This window comes from Salvia hispanica, chromosome 1 (genome assembly GCF_029641045.1).
Source record: "Salvia hispanica isolate PSC_SH4W2 chromosome 1, Shi_PSC_v1, whole genome shotgun sequence".
Taxonomy (NCBI): domain Eukaryota; kingdom Viridiplantae; phylum Streptophyta; class Magnoliopsida; order Lamiales; family Lamiaceae; genus Salvia; species Salvia hispanica.
Genome location: NC_142692.1, coordinates 31,813,903 through 31,831,499, shown reverse-complemented (window position 1 = coordinate 31,831,499; position 17,597 = coordinate 31,813,903). Strand labels below are relative to the sequence as shown.

The 17,597-nt window shown below is 35.8% G+C and overlaps 1 protein-coding gene across 1 annotated transcript; it reads left to right on the top strand.

The window, feature by feature from the left end:
* The first annotated feature begins 101 nt into the window (after positions 1-101).
* On the top strand, positions 102-17,385 carry LOC125223132 (callose synthase 3-like). The gene is made up of 43 exons (XM_048126133.2): positions 102-438; positions 947-1,185; positions 1,651-1,751; positions 2,135-2,259; positions 2,358-2,451; positions 2,602-2,712; positions 2,821-2,937; positions 3,118-3,210; positions 3,913-4,004; positions 4,834-4,960; positions 5,516-5,653; positions 5,756-5,832; positions 5,900-5,993; positions 6,075-6,194; positions 6,297-6,414; positions 6,885-7,219; positions 7,317-7,369; positions 7,451-7,511; positions 7,792-7,873; positions 7,997-8,046; positions 8,158-8,244; positions 8,797-8,934; positions 9,026-9,120; positions 9,257-9,341; positions 10,129-10,289; positions 10,364-10,487; positions 10,591-10,691; positions 10,778-10,907; positions 10,992-11,143; positions 11,856-11,965; positions 12,038-12,163; positions 12,600-12,668; positions 12,747-12,933; positions 13,009-13,162; positions 13,428-13,547; positions 13,618-13,733; positions 13,828-13,911; positions 14,774-14,886; positions 14,981-15,210; positions 15,293-16,090; positions 16,179-16,229; positions 16,695-16,880; positions 16,982-17,385. The coding sequence occupies exons 2-43, from the start codon at positions 993-995 to the stop codon at positions 17,228-17,230; spliced, it is 5,847 nt and encodes a 1,948-aa protein (XP_047982090.1). The 5' UTR covers positions 102-438; positions 947-992; the 3' UTR covers positions 17,231-17,385.
* Positions 17,386-17,597: the final 212 nt, after the last annotated feature.

Genomic DNA, 17,597 nt, shown 5'->3' with positions numbered 1-17,597 from the left:
TATAACAAGACTGAATATTTTTTTTTGAATATGAAAGTGAGTTTCTTATTACAAGATTCTTAGCAGTACAGATTTCCTAAGTAATAGACCACCTACCCAACACCATTCCTTCACAAAAATCCAAAAATTGCAATCCCATCTCTTTCTCTCTCTTACTTTGTTGCAGCTGAAAGGCACCACTGCTGTTGCACCCATAGCCTTTTTCACCCCCTCAAATCTCATCCTCACTCTCGCTTTAGGGTTGCTGCATTTATCTCTCCAGCAGCACAGTTCCTATCTCCAACTCAATCCACAACAGAGCCAGCAAGTAATGCACGCAGACAGGAATATCCAACCGCCTTATATTAGTGCTGCTGTGTTTTCTGTGCTTATTTCTGATATTTACGGGCTTACAGCACCGACATTGGTGATGCAACTCTGATCTACTTTTTCCGAGGGGTATATACTTCATTTCTTCAAGTCTCGATTTCACTACTGCTAGTTACTCTCTACAATCACTTCATTGTGCATTCTGGCTGTGTGTTTCTTTATGCCATTGAACTAAAAGATCTGAGACTGATGAGTGAAGTTCTTGGTGTAATACTCTAATGGCTTCTTGAAAATAAACTGAATCTATTCCAAGTACTTTAATAATTAAATATTTGTGCCACCATCTTGTAAAGTTCATGCTCCTATCCCTTGTTACTGAACGCAGTACTTCCTGTATTGGTTTTCTGTGTGTTTTTCATGTGAAAGTTGAGATTTCCCGTGATAAGTTTATTTATTTATTTTATGGCGCATATCTACATTTCCATGTTATTTTCCGTGGTTTTGATTGTTTGAGTGAGGATGTTGATTACAGTGTCTTACCATATGGATTTTATGTATTTTTCGTATTTGGGGGTCCGAATGTTCAGGGTTTTATATGAAAGCATGGAGCAATTTGTTTGTTTATTTTTTGTTATAGGCACGTACAGTGAGATACTTGGTTGGAAAGGGGTGTGCAAATTGAAATGGCATCACGAGGTGGGCCCTCGCAGCAGAATCCACAGCTGCAGCGGCGGATCACACGCACGCAGACGGTTGGGAATCTTGGAGAGTCTATTTTTGACAGTGAAGTAGTTCCTTCGTCTTTAGTGGAAATTGCCCCCATTCTGCGTGTTGCCAATGAAGTCGAGCCCAGCAATCCTCGTGTTGCATACCTATGTAAGATTGGAATTATGCATTTCATAGATATATTTGATGGTATATGATTGTACATGTCCATGTATTCTGTGTGACCTACTGACCTAAGAGATATTACTTGGACTGCTTAATCATTGATACCAATAAAGCTCAGAGACAACAACGCTGGTTGGTGATTGGATTGGAGTGCTTATTTGGCATTGTGATTCTATTGAGCATTTTCCTATTTTTCTCCAAGTCAAACAAAACCTTTAGAAGCTACTATAAATCATGTGTATATTTTCAGGGATTCAGCATGCATTTTAATTCAAATTGTTCTAAAACTTATACATTCATGAAATGCTTCAACCATGTGTGCTAGAATATCAGTTATCCTTTACGGTATTTTATGCCCTTTTTCTGTTGCACCAATCCTAGTTGAAGTATTATAAATTTATTAACAATTCAGTTTTTATTAGCATAAGCATCAATGATTTAATAACGCAGGTAGATTTTATGCTTTTGAGAAAGCTCATAGGTTGGATCCCACATCGAGTGGACGCGGTGTTCGTCAATTTAAAACGGCTCTTTTGCAACGCCTAGAAAGGGTAAGTATGAGAGTAACTTCTATTTTATGATTGAGTTAACTGTTTGGTGCACTATAAGCTTTATCAAGCTTATCATATGTGCTTTTAGATCGAGTAAGAGGAACAATGTCTTATGTTATGAAAAACTTCTCTAGCTACAAGTTCTAGAATCTTGTAGTTTATAATCATCAAGCATCTTAACTTTTTTTTGTGAGTTCCTCTATCTTTGTTATGTGTAACATTTATTAAATAAAATAATCTCCCTTTCTTTTCAAGTTTTTTTGTTTAATTTATCTTCATGTTCTTTAATAATGCGTCATCATACATGTCACTAGTCATCCTTTACCTTCTTGAATTGCACCACGAATTTCGTACCACCTTATTTTCATATGCTTCTTCTTCAGGAAAATGACCCAACCTTGATGGGAAGGGTAAAAAAAAGTGACGCGCGTGAAATGCAGAGCTTTTATCAGCACTATTACAAAAAGTATATTCAAGCTTTACAAAATGCTGCTGATAAAGCTGATCGGTAAATTATTCTATCATTCATCATCTTCCTTTGCTCGTGCAAATACTCCTAATAGATTGATGTATCTACCAATTAACTTCTGAATATAATATGTCCAGTGCTCAGTTGACAAAAGCATACCAAACAGCTAATGTTCTGTTTGAAGTTTTGAAAGCAGTTAATCAGACACAGTCCGTGGAAGTTGACCGGGAGGTAAATAATACTGTTCCGGTTGATATGCATATGTGTATTCAACTTTTTCTTGTATACAGGATTCCATGAATCACCATGAGCAGAAGCTATGTACATTGCATTTTTGCTTTTGTTGTGGAAACTGATTGTATCCACTTTTTTTTCATACAGATATTGGAAACGCATGATAAAGTTGCAGAGAAGACAGAAATTTATGTCCCTTATAACATTCTACCTCTAGATCCTGACAGTGCAAATCAGGCAATTATGAAATATCCAGAGGTTTATGTTTAATATTATTTGTGTTATTACTTACTGCTTTCTAGTTGCTTGTTTTCTGCTTTTCATTATTTGACTTTGATATTGTTGTCCGACATAAATACTGTACAGATTCAAGCCGCTGTACTAGCGCTTCGGAATACTAGAGGTCTGCCATGGCCAAAGGATTACAAGAAGAAAAAGGATGAAGATATCCTTGACTGGCTTCAAGCTATGTTTGGTTTCCAGGTGAAGCAGCATAACTTCTGCTAACATCTATGATCTGCCCATCTTTAGAATAAAGATGCTGCTTCTATGCATCAGATGGCACAAGGATGTATCGTTAAGTCCTGTTGCTGTTGATTTTGATTAAATTTTCAGAATGATAACATTGAATCACATTGCTATTGACTGCCCATTGATTTGCAGAAGGATAGTGTGGCTAATCAAAGGGAGCACTTGATTTTGTTACTTGCAAATGTTCATATACGGCAGTTTCCTAAGCCCGACCAACAACCCAAGGTATACCTTCTGGGAAGTATTTCCCTTGATAAGCTTTCTGGATCACTTTCATTTGCTGTAGCATGGATTCCATAGCTTTACAGGAGCAAACTCTTCTCCTACCTCCTCTAGTGGAAGTTGTATATCATAAAATCTTGTAGTTTCTTTGGTGTAATCTAATTGGCAAACATATGCTTTCTGTTATTTCAAAATAGCTTGTTGCTATTGTCATGTTTTAGATACTTCACAGCTAGGCAAAAGAGTTTTGCCCAGTACGCTGTAGAATTGCTGCAAATCTATAGTTCATTTAATTTTTGATAAATAATGTCATGCTGACCCTGATTCAAATAAGAGAGCTGGTTCCCTCATCTCACTCAATATGTAGCAGTACATCTCAAGTCATGATTCTCGAATGGCTTTACTGATACTATTACTGTGCGTAGTCAACATAAGTGACCACTACCCAACTGGTCCTAACACTAAAACAAACAAGGCAGATATAACATGATAATTTGGCATTCTAAGCACTGCTATTATGAGGCAGACATAACTGTGTATTTGATTCAGGTTTCCTCCCTATGCATTTGCTTATATGTTTGACAGTGTAGAGGGACCAAGTTATTTGCCATTGGTTGATGAATGTTAATGTTAAGACTAAAATCAGACTGTTTTCATAATTTTGTGGCAAAGAAAACTGTTGTAATGTTTTTTGGCTGAATTCAGTTGGATGACCGTGCTCTTGACGAAGTTATGAAGAAACTTTTCAAGAACTACAAAAAGTGGTGCAAGTATTTGGATCGCAAAAGTAGCCTCTGGTAAGAATCAAATGCAAAAGACTGTTGTCCATGGCTCCATGCTCTTTCTATCAACTTCTGATTACAGATTCATTTAGGCGTGAATGATACTAATTTTACTGTCCATGGATTATAAACATCATGAGAATTGCATATAGTATAGTTCGCCCATAAGTATTTGCCAATGAAGTCAAGTGTAGAAACGAACTATGTTGTTGAGTATTTGTAAGTGAAAATTCATACAGGTTTAGCATCTGTTCTGGAAAAGTGTGATTCTGTCTTTATGAAAATTTAATGCTGGAAAGATGCGGATTATATTCTAAATATCAAATCAACTTAATATCTTTCAATAAGATCTTAATTGGTGTAAAATCTGGCCATAGCAGATTAAGCAACATTCGCTTTCTAACAGGTTGTGGTGAAGTGCTTCAGGCTACCACTCATAAATCACAAATCAGCTAGTGTCTTTTTGATATATTTCTTCTCCAAAGATTATTACCTGCTTCAATTCTTATCATATACTAGCAAATGCAAATAAGAAGTATTGAGAGGATAAATTGTAATGAATGCTAAAAAAGAGAGAGAGTATTTAGTCCTATAGACCTGCAACCATGAAGAATTAAAATTATTTTAAATAGAGTTTTGTTGAGTTTCAACTTCCAATCTTCAGTATGTACTGTGTAGTTGATCTATAACTTAGAGATCCATGGAAGAAAATATCAATACAACCACCTATTGTTTGTTCTATTAATCTGTTACTTAGAATATGTGAAACAAATGTTACTCAGTCACACTTTATGAGCTATCCACAACTAATTTGTTGATTGTTTTTCACTTGTTTAATTTGCAGGTTACCCACAATACAGCAGGAAGTGCAACAGCGTAAATTGTTATATATGGGTCTCTATCTTTTAATATGGGGTGAAGCTGCCAATTTAAGATTCATGCCAGAATGCCTCTGCTACATATATCATCACGTATGCTTTTAAGTAGATTATTTCCTTTACATCTAATGGTCTATAGTAAAGCTGGGATAATAGTTTCTTTTAAAATTATAAGATGTCGCTGTATCATGTCATGCTAACCCAGGGATGAAAACGAACTGCAAAAAGAATTGCATGCATGAAATATCTTATCCTTTCTGCTTTGTTTCTGCTAGTTTTAGTTGTTTTTTCTACTTTAGTTTTAGATGAATTAAGAGAGGAACAGCATATTAGATTTAAGCACATATAAACTATTACCTTTGTTTGCTATAGAAGAATCAACATTGCTTTCTGTTATCCTGGTAGTTTGGCAGTGTGAAATGTGCATTTTATCTTATATTCCACAATTCCATGAAATAATAATTTTGGCAGTTCTAGCATGCATAATACTGTTCTTTGGTTCTAGTAATCTGCTTCTATTCTCTTGGGCTCACTTAATCATAATTGAATCTATATGTTATCTCATTCTACATATGTATATCATGGCGCTGTATAAATTCTTTTCCGATCTTGATATTACAACTCATTTTTGAGATTTTATCTGTGCAGATGGCTTTTGAACTTTATGGGATGCTTGCTGGGAATGTTAGTCCAATGACCGGTGAAAATGTAAAACCAGCCTACGGAGGAGAGGAAGAGGCTTTTCTTCAAAAAGTTGTCACTCCAATTTATCAAGTCATTGCTCGGGTAAAGCCCAAATAAAAAAATTTCATTTACAATTTTATTTCTCCATGCGCAATGATAATTTTATTCTTTTTCCATGCTAAATTAAATTTTTTTGTTTTTCAGGAAGCTGCTAGAAGCAAAATAGCAAAATCAAAACATTCACAGTGGAGAAACTATGATGATCTTAATGAATACTTTTGGTATACTTGTTTATTTGATGAATATGCTTGACTATCAAATCAGTTACTTATTTTTTTAAAAATTTAGGTCTGTGGATTGTTTTCGTTTGGGATGGCCAATGCGTGCTGATGCTGATTATTTTTGTAAGCCTATGGATCAACTTCGGGATGAAAAGAATGGGGTAAAGAATACATTGCCATTTTCACCTTATGACCTTATAATGTACAGGTAATACCACTGAATAAAATCTTTTCTTAACTAGGAAAGCAGGCCTACAAGAGATCGATGGGTGGGAAAAGTTGATTTTGTTGAAATCCGGTCTTATTTTCATATCTTTAGGAGCTTCAACAGAATGTGGAGTTTCTTCATATTATGCTTGCAGGTGTGCATTTCAGTGCTTCTCTTGTTTTTGTGTACTCATTATCCTTCTTGAGTTTCATCTGCTCTTTGATGCTGACATTGTGAACAACTGCCATATATGAAGGCTATGATCATTATTGCTTGGAATGATCCTGGTCAGCCAAGTTCAATTTTTGAGGCCAATGGTTTCAAGAAAGTACTAAGCATTTTTATAACTGCAGCAATTATGAAACTCGGGCAAGGTATGTGCATTACTTTTTTACTGTAATAGATGATTATAATCTCTTTATCTTTTTTGAAAGGTTTTGGTCATATATACAAATATAGTTTTGAATCATACATCTTCAGTGTCGATGCATATAATCTTTCTCTACTGTGATAACTAAAAGGTTCTGGCAGGAATAAAACTCTGGCTGTGGAATACATTATAGTACTTGTTATCAAAATCTAGGCATTTTGGAACTGATCGAAATGTCTAATGGGCCTCAATATGTTTATCGCCAAAATAGGTGATAGGAGTATGTAATAACTTTGGCATATGCTGGCATTCTGGTAACATTCATGACATATAATTATAGTACTAAAGTATTTTTTAAACCAGAATTTACTTAAGTTTAGCGCATGCTTGTGTTTTTCTGCTAAAGATTTTGTATTGATTGATTTGCAATTGTTTTGTCATCCTTTTTTAAAAATATTAGAACGTTTCTTGCAGCCATCCTTGATGTGATTCTGAGTTGGAAAGCTAGGAGGAGCATGTCTTTCCATGTCAAGCTCCGCTACATTCTAAAGGTTGTGTCTGCTGCTGCGTGGGTGGTTATTCTCCCTGTTACTTATGCTTATACATGGGAGAATCCACCTGGCTTTGCTCAAACTATCAAAAGTTGGTTCGGCAATAGCAATAGTTCTCCTTCATTATTCATCATGGCCGTTGTTATCTACTTGTCACCAAATATGCTTGCTGTCACTCTCTTTCTTTTTCCCTTCATTCGCCGATTCCTGGAAAGTTCCAATTATAAGATTGTGATGCTAATGATGTGGTGGTCACAGGTATGCAATACATTCAGTTTATTTTTTCTCATGTACCCCTTATGGGATGAATTAAAATTCAAATGGTAATTTCCTGTTTCCATAAATATTATTACAGCCTCGACTTTATGTTGGACGGGGAATGCATGAAAGCACCTTCTCTCTCTTCAAGTAGGGCCCGAATCTATTTCGTTGTATAGAATTATTTCACGTGATATTCAATTATTATCTTTATTCTTTTATATTTGCCAGGTATTCTTTATTCTGGGTGCTTCTTATCATTACAAAATTAGCTTTCAGTTTCTATGTTGAGGTACCTACCCTATGCCCGTACCCATTTCTTTGTGTTTTATTTTTATGCTCACTGGATATATAGTAAATGCTGAGATCTTTACTTAAAGGTTTTTCTGCATTTGTAGCTTTAAGATTATCTCATCACTGAGGCATTCCCTATTGATGTTTATATTTTAAAACATTTGGGGTTGGAATGTCACTAGTTGTTGGTTAAACTTAGGCTCTCACCATTCTTTTCTCATAGTCAATTTACATGATTTAACTATGTTTGATTTGTGGACAAAATCTTCTGATTCCAGATTAAACCTCTGGTGATTCCAACCAAAGATATCATGGAAGTTCATATATCAACTTATCAATGGCATGAATTCTTTCCCCAAGGTAGTTAAGAGGACTCATCTGGAGCTACAGTATGCGCTTGCAAAATATGTACAAGAAAGAGTTGGACTGAAATAATTGTTTTGACATTTGTACTAATTATTAAATCCATGGGTTTTTTTGCAGCAAAGAATAACATTGGCGTCGTAATTGCACTATGGGCCCCAGTTATTCTTGTATGGGTTGATCATTTCTTCCAGTGCCGAGTTTTACCTTTTGATGCTATACCTCCAATCTGGAGACTTTTATACATTTGGAGATAATTTTTGTTTATACTTTCTTTCCAGGTTTATTTCATGGATAGCCAGATATGGTATGCTATATTCTCTACACTTTTTGGAGGCATATATGGTGCATTCCGCCGCCTTGGAGAGGTTAGGGGAACATCTTATGGCTATATTAACATTCATAATTTCATATAAATTATGATCAGTCTTCATCTCTGTATTGGATATCTATGTATATATTGTGTCTTATGGCATTCCCAGAACTCTCAACCTGAAAATTTTAGTTTTGTCCTTTCAATAGAATATGAATAATGATAAAATTGAAAGCTTTGTCTACTATAGGAAGCTTTCACTTGTTGAAGGAAATTACTAATATGTTTCAGGCAGAAAAAGACCTTTTTTCCTCTAGAGCAAACATATGGTTAAAACTTAAAAAGTGTTTTAGCTACTAGGATTTTGAACTTTCCGTGGTTTTGGGTTTCCTAGAAAATTAATGGGTTCACCATTGGTACACAGGTGAATAAAAGTAATTGATAACATGATATTTCCAAACCTGTTACTTCTGGATAATGAATGTTTAACATGCCTTGTAGTAATCTATAAAGAGGATAATATGTATATTTATAGTTTGGTTTTTAACTTCTTTCTTATTTTCTTTTTGTCCCTACTTAATTAATTTTCTACTTATTGTGGTTTCAGATTCGAACACTAGGAATGCTTAGATCCCGTTTTCAGTCGTTGCCTGGCGCTTTTAATGCCTGCTTAATCCCAGAGGAGAGAACCGAGACAACAAAAAAGAAAGGACTGAAGGCCACCTTCTCCCGCAAGTTTGATCTGGTAGCATATTTTTTAGTTCCCCACTAGTATTTTGGATTATGCATGCATCTGACATCATTGACTTTTACCTCTCTGATTATCACCCTCTCAGATTCCTTCAAGTAAGGAAAAAGCTGCTGCAAGGTTTGCTCAGTTGTGGAACAAAATAATAACAAGTTTTAGAGAGGAGGATCTTATAAGTAACAGGTAATATTCTCCATGAATGCTGTGAAAAAGTCATCTGGTTGGTTGATTTGTTCGTTCTCTCTCATTATCATGGACAAAGAAGAGAGGAGACAAGATGTATATATTTTTATGTTATTTCTCAACTTGCTTTTGTTAGGGAAATGGATCTGTTACTTGTTCCATACTGGGCTGATCGTGATTTGGAACTGATGCAATGGCCTCCATTTTTGCTTGCTAGCAAGGTTTCTTTTGACCATTTGTTTCCTTTTTATATTAGATATTTACTATCCATGTTGGTAGTTGGTGCTGTGGTTGTCCCTTATTTTCCTTCTTGGATCCCTGATAAATTATTAAATTCATTTTCATCTCCTTACTTTAGCTACATTGGCTAATTAGACAAATGCTTAACCTGAAAATACCATGGCATATAGGGCAAACTTTTCTGCCATGGTGTTCAAGATAAATAAATAGGTGATGGGAATATCAAAGAGCGTCTTTACCAATAATACTGGGGAAATTATTATCTGTTATATAGTCACTTTTGTGTTGTGTTGATTATTATTTTATAATAAATGAAGAGAGGAAAAGAATAAAAACACAATTACATGGTCTGTCCTTCGACCTTAAAATACGTACCTTATTCTAACATCATCCACACAGATGTAATATGTATGTTGGGAAGACACTACAGAACTAAGATCAGTTAAGGTAAAATAAATGATAGGGTGTTCATTTGTAATCACACCCATCTTCATTTGTTTGTTATTCTGTGTGAGTAGGCTATATCATTAACTTACTGTGGTAATTGACAGGATTGTGGCACTTTGGGTAGAAAGAAGATGCGTTTTTGTTTAATTGTGTGTATCATTTTGAATAGGGGTTTGGAGATTGATAAGAGAATCTTTGGAGATTGATAAGAGAATTAGACATCATTTTTGGTTTCATATCCTTCAATGATAATTGAAGTGATGAGTTGGCATTTGAAATAATTTTTTCTCATGTAACTAATTGGATTTGTTGATTATACAGATCCCTATAGCAGTTGATATGGCCAAAGATAGTAACGGAAAGGATAGTGAACTGAAAAAGCGGATAACGTCTGATGATTACATGTATTCTGCTGTCTGCGAGTGTTATGCTTCATTTCGGAACATTGTTATGTTTCTAGTTCATGGCAATCGTGAGAAGGAGTAAGTATTCGTGGATATTTTGATCCCTTAGTTATTTACTTCCCTCTGTTCACTCAACTTATCTTTCTTTTCAGGGTTATTGAGTATATTTTTACTGAAGTTGACAAGCATATAGCGGATGATAAGCTGTTAACTATCTACAAGCTAAATGCTCTTCCTATTCTGTATGACCTCTTCGTTAGGCTTGTCAAATACTTGGTAGGGATTTCCCTTGTTTTCTTCTATAATACTTACTGTTAGGCTTGTCAATTACATTACATGGTAAGGATTTCCCTTGTTTTCTTCTATAATTACTTTACAGCTAGAAAATAAGCCGGAGGATAGGGATCAAGTTGTAATCCTCTTCCAGGACATGCTTGAAGTTGTGACCCGAGATATAATGATGGAAGATCATATATCCAAGTAACAGTTCTTCAGAATACACGTGTTGAACTTGAATTTTGAAGCCTTAATGCAATGTTCTTAGTTACTACATTTGTTTTGAATAGCTTGCTAGATTCAATTCATGGTGGATCTGGACATGAAGGCATGGTCCCTCTTGATCAGCAATATCAGTTATTTGCATCAGCTGGTGCCATTAAATTTCCAGCTCCTCAATCTGAAGCTTGGAAAGAGAAAGTATAGAGTTGAACTGTATATTTTGATAAGCTTTTTTTTTTTTTTTTTCTGTTCTTGATTGACATTTTCATTTTCCCTTCTCAGATCAAGAGGTTGTACTTGTTGCTGACAGTCAAGGAATCTGCAATGGATGTACCCTCAAACTTGGAAGCTAGGAGGCGCATTTCATTTTTCTCCAATTCCTTGTTCATGGACATGCCAGCAGCTCCTAAAGTCCGCAATATGTTGTCATTCTCGTGAGTTTATTTTACACTGTGCTTTTTGTTTCATTGTGTATGTTGTCAAAAGATCAATATCTTTGGCGCTTCAGTTATTCTCTCACCTTGTGACCATTCATGTAACTTGTAAGTAGTTAATTCTGCAAATTTGAATATAATTCAAACAATGTTTGCGAAATATGCATAGTAGATCAGCAGTGCAAGTGCATGTAGGATTTCATGAGAAAGGTTAAATTTTAGGGTTTAGGATTGTAACCCTTGCCCAGAATAAAGAAATAACTAGGGGTTAAATTTTAAATTATAATATTAAAGATATATACTCTGGTTGGTTTTATTGGACAAGACTTTTAGCAAAGTTTAGTTTTAGATTTATGCTTCAGTGCAATCGAGAAAATCACAGTGCTCAAAGTCATTCCCAGCTTTATAAACACCTTGTATTATGTTTGATGGTCACTAAAGGGTTATTAACATTGAAGATAGCAAAAAATGTAATGATGTACTACTATAATTTTTTGTATGATCTTTTGCCTAGGCTTGTAATGAAATAAACTTTGTCAATACTTTATTTAAATACTCATTTGTTTATACCCAGCTGAATAAGTCTTAGTTACTCATCTGTTTGTTCTGTGTACTGATACATGATTAGTCAGCCGTACAGTGTAAACGCATCAGGCATGCCCCTATTGTTGTTTCCTTGTGTGAATATAACTTGAGCTTTCCCGACATACAGTGTTTTGACTCCTTATTACACGGAGGAGGTACTTTTCTCATTGCCTGAGCTGGAAGTGGCAAATGAAGATGGTGTATCCATTCTCTTTTACCTGCAGAAAATTTTCCCAGGTTTGTGTTTTAGTTGCTATGAGGCTTGTCTAATTTCTCCTTTTCCACTAACCTTACAATACAATCCCACAGATGAATGGAACAATTTTCTTGAGCGTGTTGACTGTTACAATGAAGAAGAGCTAAGGGGTTCTGATGAACTGGAAGAGCAGTTACGACTTTGGGCTTCATATAGGGGCCAAACATTGACCAGAACTGGTATGTAAAAGTCAAATGATTAGTGTTCTCATTTACATTGTAGTTTCTCTTTGCTTTTCGTATATATCTCTATTCAGTTGTGCTCTTCGGGCAGTCTCTGAGTGTTCATTTGACAATTTTAAGCAATTGGCATGATGGGATACCTCGATCAAAGCGCCTTTCATTAATTTCCAATTGATGATTTATGTGGCTTATTTACTAACTTACATAAGGTTTAAGCATAAATCAAAGCAGATTGTTACCATGTTGTTGATTCACTAGATGGTTTCATGAATTGTTAGCTGTATCCTTCATGTTTTTATATGTTATACCTGTTCTTGGCTGGATTTGATTAATTGCACGAGCAAACCCTGAAGAATTGCAGAATTGATATTTATTTTAATTATTTTTGTAAGACATATTTTTGGAGACTCATGCATTTTATACACTGTGACAGTTAGAGGAATGATGTATTACCGCAGAGCTCTAGAACTTCAAGCGTTCCTTGATATGGCCAAGGATGATGGTATTACATCTTATACAGTAAATTATCTAACTGAAAACTAATGAGAGTATAAGCAGCTATATTTCTTGGTTTGTACAGATCTAATGGAAGGTTACAAGGCCATTGAGACGAGTGAAGATCAGATTAAGGGGGAGAGGTCGCTGCTTACACAGTGTCAAGCCGTAGCTGATATGAAGTTTACATATGTTGTCTCCTGCCAATTATATGGCATTCAAAAAAGATCTGGAGATCAACGAGCACAAGATATATTAAGACTTATGACAACGTACGGGATTAGAGAGCTTTGAATGTGGTATCCTAATATCCTCCAAGCACATTATCTAACTATTTATTTGGGCAGATATCCATCTCTTCGAGTAGCATATATAGATGAAGTTGAAGAACCTAGTAAAGACAGAACCAAGAAGGTCAATGACAAGGTGTACTACTCCACTTTAGTGAAGGCTGCTCTGCCAAAATCAAATGCTTCAGAGCCAGGCCAAAATCTAGATCAGGTACTTGAGATTATTTAGAATTCAACATCTGAAACTAGCAGTTAGCTAATTTTAAGATATATTATAGGGAACTTACAAGATTAAAAAGTAGGTATGTTTACTTTCAAAGTTGTTTCTTGACTTGATTTTTTCATACAGCATCATTGTGTTTTTGTATGGAGCTCTTGCACCATGAGGACCTTATACAGAAATTTCTTGCAGAAATTTAGGTTGACAACTCTACATATTTGATGGCTGATTGTCTATAATGAATTTCTGTTTGTAGATAATCTACCGTATAAAACTTCCAGGCCCTGCTATCCTGGGTGAAGGAAAGCCTGAAAACCAGAATCATGCCATCATTTTCACGCGCGGAGAAGGCTTACAAACAATAGATATGAATCAGGTATGTTATTTTTAGTCAGTCCAAATATGATTTTCGTCATTTTGAGACCTGACATAATTATCCAACTTAGGATAACTACATGGAAGAAGCTTTTAAAATGAGAAATTTGCTCCAAGAATTTCTTAAAAGGCATGATCTGAGACACCCATCAATTCTCGGCCTGAGGGAACATATCTTCACTGGAAGGTGTGCCACTCTACCATAATTAGCTTGCTTTGACATGTGCCTGTATATTCTCTCCTTACATAACTCATTGCTCTTTTATTACATGATGATACAGTGTTTCTTCTCTTGCTTGGTTTATGTCTAATCAAGAGACTAGTTTTGTTACTATTGGACAGAGACTGCTGGCCAATCCCCTTAAGTAAGTTCTCTTGTTTGCATCACTCTCTACTCTTCTACCCAGTAAACCATGTTCTTGAATATGTATCTCAGTCTGCTTGACCTGGCAAATGCAATTAATAATTACAGTTATTATTCGGTTTTACTGTTTCTTGTGAGATTTGTCACACACATGTACAATGTTTGAGGTTCTGCGTAGTTGACAGCTAATAGATGAGGCTTTGTCCATGTAATTCAGCATGGCTGGAGGAACTGAAAACTAATTTCATATGCATGCATTGCAGCCTTTTTTTGGTTAACTTTCTCTTTTTGCTATAGTTTATAATGAAGGTCTCTGTTATTTTCATTTCTATCATGAACAAGAGTTGAACCCCCTAATGCTTTATTACGCAAAAGAAGCCCCAATGCAAATTATAACTTTGTTTCTGGTCATTCCTATTTTGTTTTCTATATTTTAGATAATCGAATTGCATTATTAAAATATGCATTAAAAATGGAATTTCATGAGTTAATCTTTCATGCATAGTGTTATTCGCCTTGCCAGGGTTTATATATTTGAATTTTGCTTGAACTCATAGAAGGCTGACACATTTCCTAAATGTTCAGAAACATTGTTTCCTTTATAAGTTCCTTACAGGGTTTTATTCACTTATCTTCAATATATTTAATTTTGTGGTGGGAATGCTGCATCGAACACTCTTACTTTTGCTTCGTTTTTAGTCTCTGGGTTTCACATAAGTTCAATTTGCCAAGGTTTACATTTCAGCAATTTCGGTTGATTCTAATTTGCTACCCTTCTTTTATTCTTTTTATGGAATTGGACTCCTCATCTTTTCAAGTCGACTGACTGTCTTGTATCATGCTTCCTTCTTCTGTTCTTGCAGAGTTCGGTTTCACTATGGCCATCCTGATGTTTTTGATAGATTGTTTCACCTTACACGAGGTGGGGTGAGCAAAGCCTCCAAGATCATCAACCTGAGTGAGGATATATTTGCTGGTATGGTCATAAAGTTTGTAGTTCTTATTCCATATGTATCTATATTGAAACTCTTTGGTATGGATATAATTGCTTGGCATTTGTAATTCTGTAGGCTTCAATTCAACACTCCGTGAAGGCAATGTAACCCATCACGAGTATATACAAGTTGGTAAAGGGAGAGATGTTGGCCTTAACCAAATTTCTCTGTTTGAGGCGAAAATTGCCAACGGAAATGGAGAACAAACATTGAGTCGGGATTTATATAGACTGGGGCATCGCTTTGACTTCTTTCGCATGCTATCATGTTATTTCACAACCATTGGTTTCTATTTCAGTACTTTGGTGCGTGTCAAATGAATTGTCTACCCAGTGGTTTTTTAGCTTGTCTTCAGACATTCTAACCTTATTGCATTTCTTCTGACAGATTACTGTGCTCACTGTGTATATATTTCTCTACGGACGCCTTTATCTTGTTCTTAGTGGGCTTGAAAAGGGATTAAGCATGCATCCACAAATTCGAGATAATAAGTCTCTTGAAATTGCATTAGCCTCTCAGTCCTTTGTGCAAATTGGATTTCTGATGGCTCTCCCTATGATGATGGAAATTGGATTAGAAAAGGGCTTTCGCACTGCACTAAGTGAATTCATATTGATGCAACTTCAATTGGCTCCGGTGTTTTTCACCTTTTCACTTGGGACTAAAACCCACTACTATGGAAGGACTTTACTTCATGGAGGTGCAAAGTATAGGGCAACTGGTCGTGGATTTGTTGTGTTCCATGCCAAATTTGCTGAAAACTATCGTCTCTACTCACGTAGCCACTTTGTCAAAGGGCTTGAGTTAATGATATTGCTTCTCGTTTATCAGATATTTGGTCAAACCTACAGAGGTGCTGTTTCATATATCTTAATCACTGTATCTATGTGGTTTATGGTGGGAACCTGGCTTTTTGCTCCCTTCCTCTTCAATCCTTCTGGCTTTGAGTGGCAGAAGATTGTTGATGACTGGACTGATTGGAATAAATGGATCAGTAATAGAGGAGGTATTGGTGTCCCCCCAGAGAAAAGTTGGGAATCATGGTGGGAAGAGGAGCAAGATCACCTCCGACATTCTGGAAAACGTGGTATTATAGCCGAGATATTACTGGCAATAAGGTTTTTCGTTTATCAGTATGGCCTTGTATATCACTTGCACATCACAAGGAAAACCCAAAGTGTTCTGGTATATTTTCTTCTCTACCCTGATAAACTGTCCCATTTGATATTGATAGGCTATTTGGATCTATAACCATTACTTAAATGAATTGCAGGTATATGGCATATCATGGCTGGTAATATTCCTGATCCTTTTTGTCATGAAGGTGCGAACAGTTATCCCATTTTCACAATTTTTTCCAAGGCACTTTAATTGAACTGGAGAAGAGTTCATTCTGTGAGCCTTCTTCTTTCTTTCCAACCTTAACTGATTTTTGTAGAAAAGGCGTAAGAGTGGTTTATTGCCTCTTTTTAGCAATTTGCTATCACCTGTATGCAACACCTTGATATCCCCATAAAAAGATATTGTCATATTTTCGACAACTTTCATACACAGCTCTTTGGAGAAAGATTACACACGGATTCTGCATGTATGCATTTACACAAACGTGCCTCACTTCTTTTTCATGTATTTTGCACTCTGTCAATGCATCCTTTTAAAATTTGAATGTGTTTGAACTATGCTTAGTTCCCCGAGATTCTCTCGATCCAAGCTCAGGTTCCTAGTAATTGTTGATATGCTATTGCATTGGGTTTGGAAACTGATGGTTTATCTTGGGTTTCTTTTACAGACAGTTTCTGTTGGGCGAAGGAAGTTTAGTGCAAATTTCCAACTCGTCTTCCGGCTTATCAAGGGCTTAATCTTTGTCACATTCATCTCTATCCTGGTCATACTGATTGCCCTACCCCACATGACACCAAGAGATATTGTGGTTTGCATACTTGCTTTCATGCCCACTGGCTGGGGCTTGCTTCTGGTTGGCTATATTCCCACTACACCCCTTTTCTCTTATTTATAGTTTTTCTGCCAAACTTATTCTCAAGAAGCATTTTTGGTTGCTTGGTTTGATTTTACCAGATTGCTCAAGCGTGTAAACCGATTGTTCAAAGAGCTGGGTTCTGGGGATCAGTCAGAACGCTAGCTCGTGGGTACGAAATTCTGATGGGTTTACTTCTGTTCACACCAGTGGCTTTCCTTGCATGGTTTCCGTTCGTATCAGAGTTCCAAACTCGAATGTTGTTCAACCAAGCCTTCAGTAGAGGTCTCCAGATATCACGTATTCTGGGTGGACATCGGAAAGACAGATCCTCCAGGAACAAGGAGTAGGAACAGCAGTAGCAGTAATATTGTTATTGCTTCTTGGATCTATTTTTACTTGTCTACTTATGAATTGTTTAAGCTTCTCTCTCGTTATCCTTGTAATTATGCATTATGGTACGGTGGCGGATATTATTAGTAGTATTTTTACAGTTGCCTCTTAATATCATAATTGAGCTTAAGGAGAATTCATTTGCCTAATGAGACATGCATAAATTGAACGGTACGAGATCTATTTCATAATAAGATAATCAGATAATCAGATGCGAACAGTAACATTTCATATTGTATGAGATGCATAGAGAAAAATATAAAAAATCATATACAAGCATAAAGCGTTTTGTTTTCATAAAAAATCATTTTTGCCTCTTAAAAT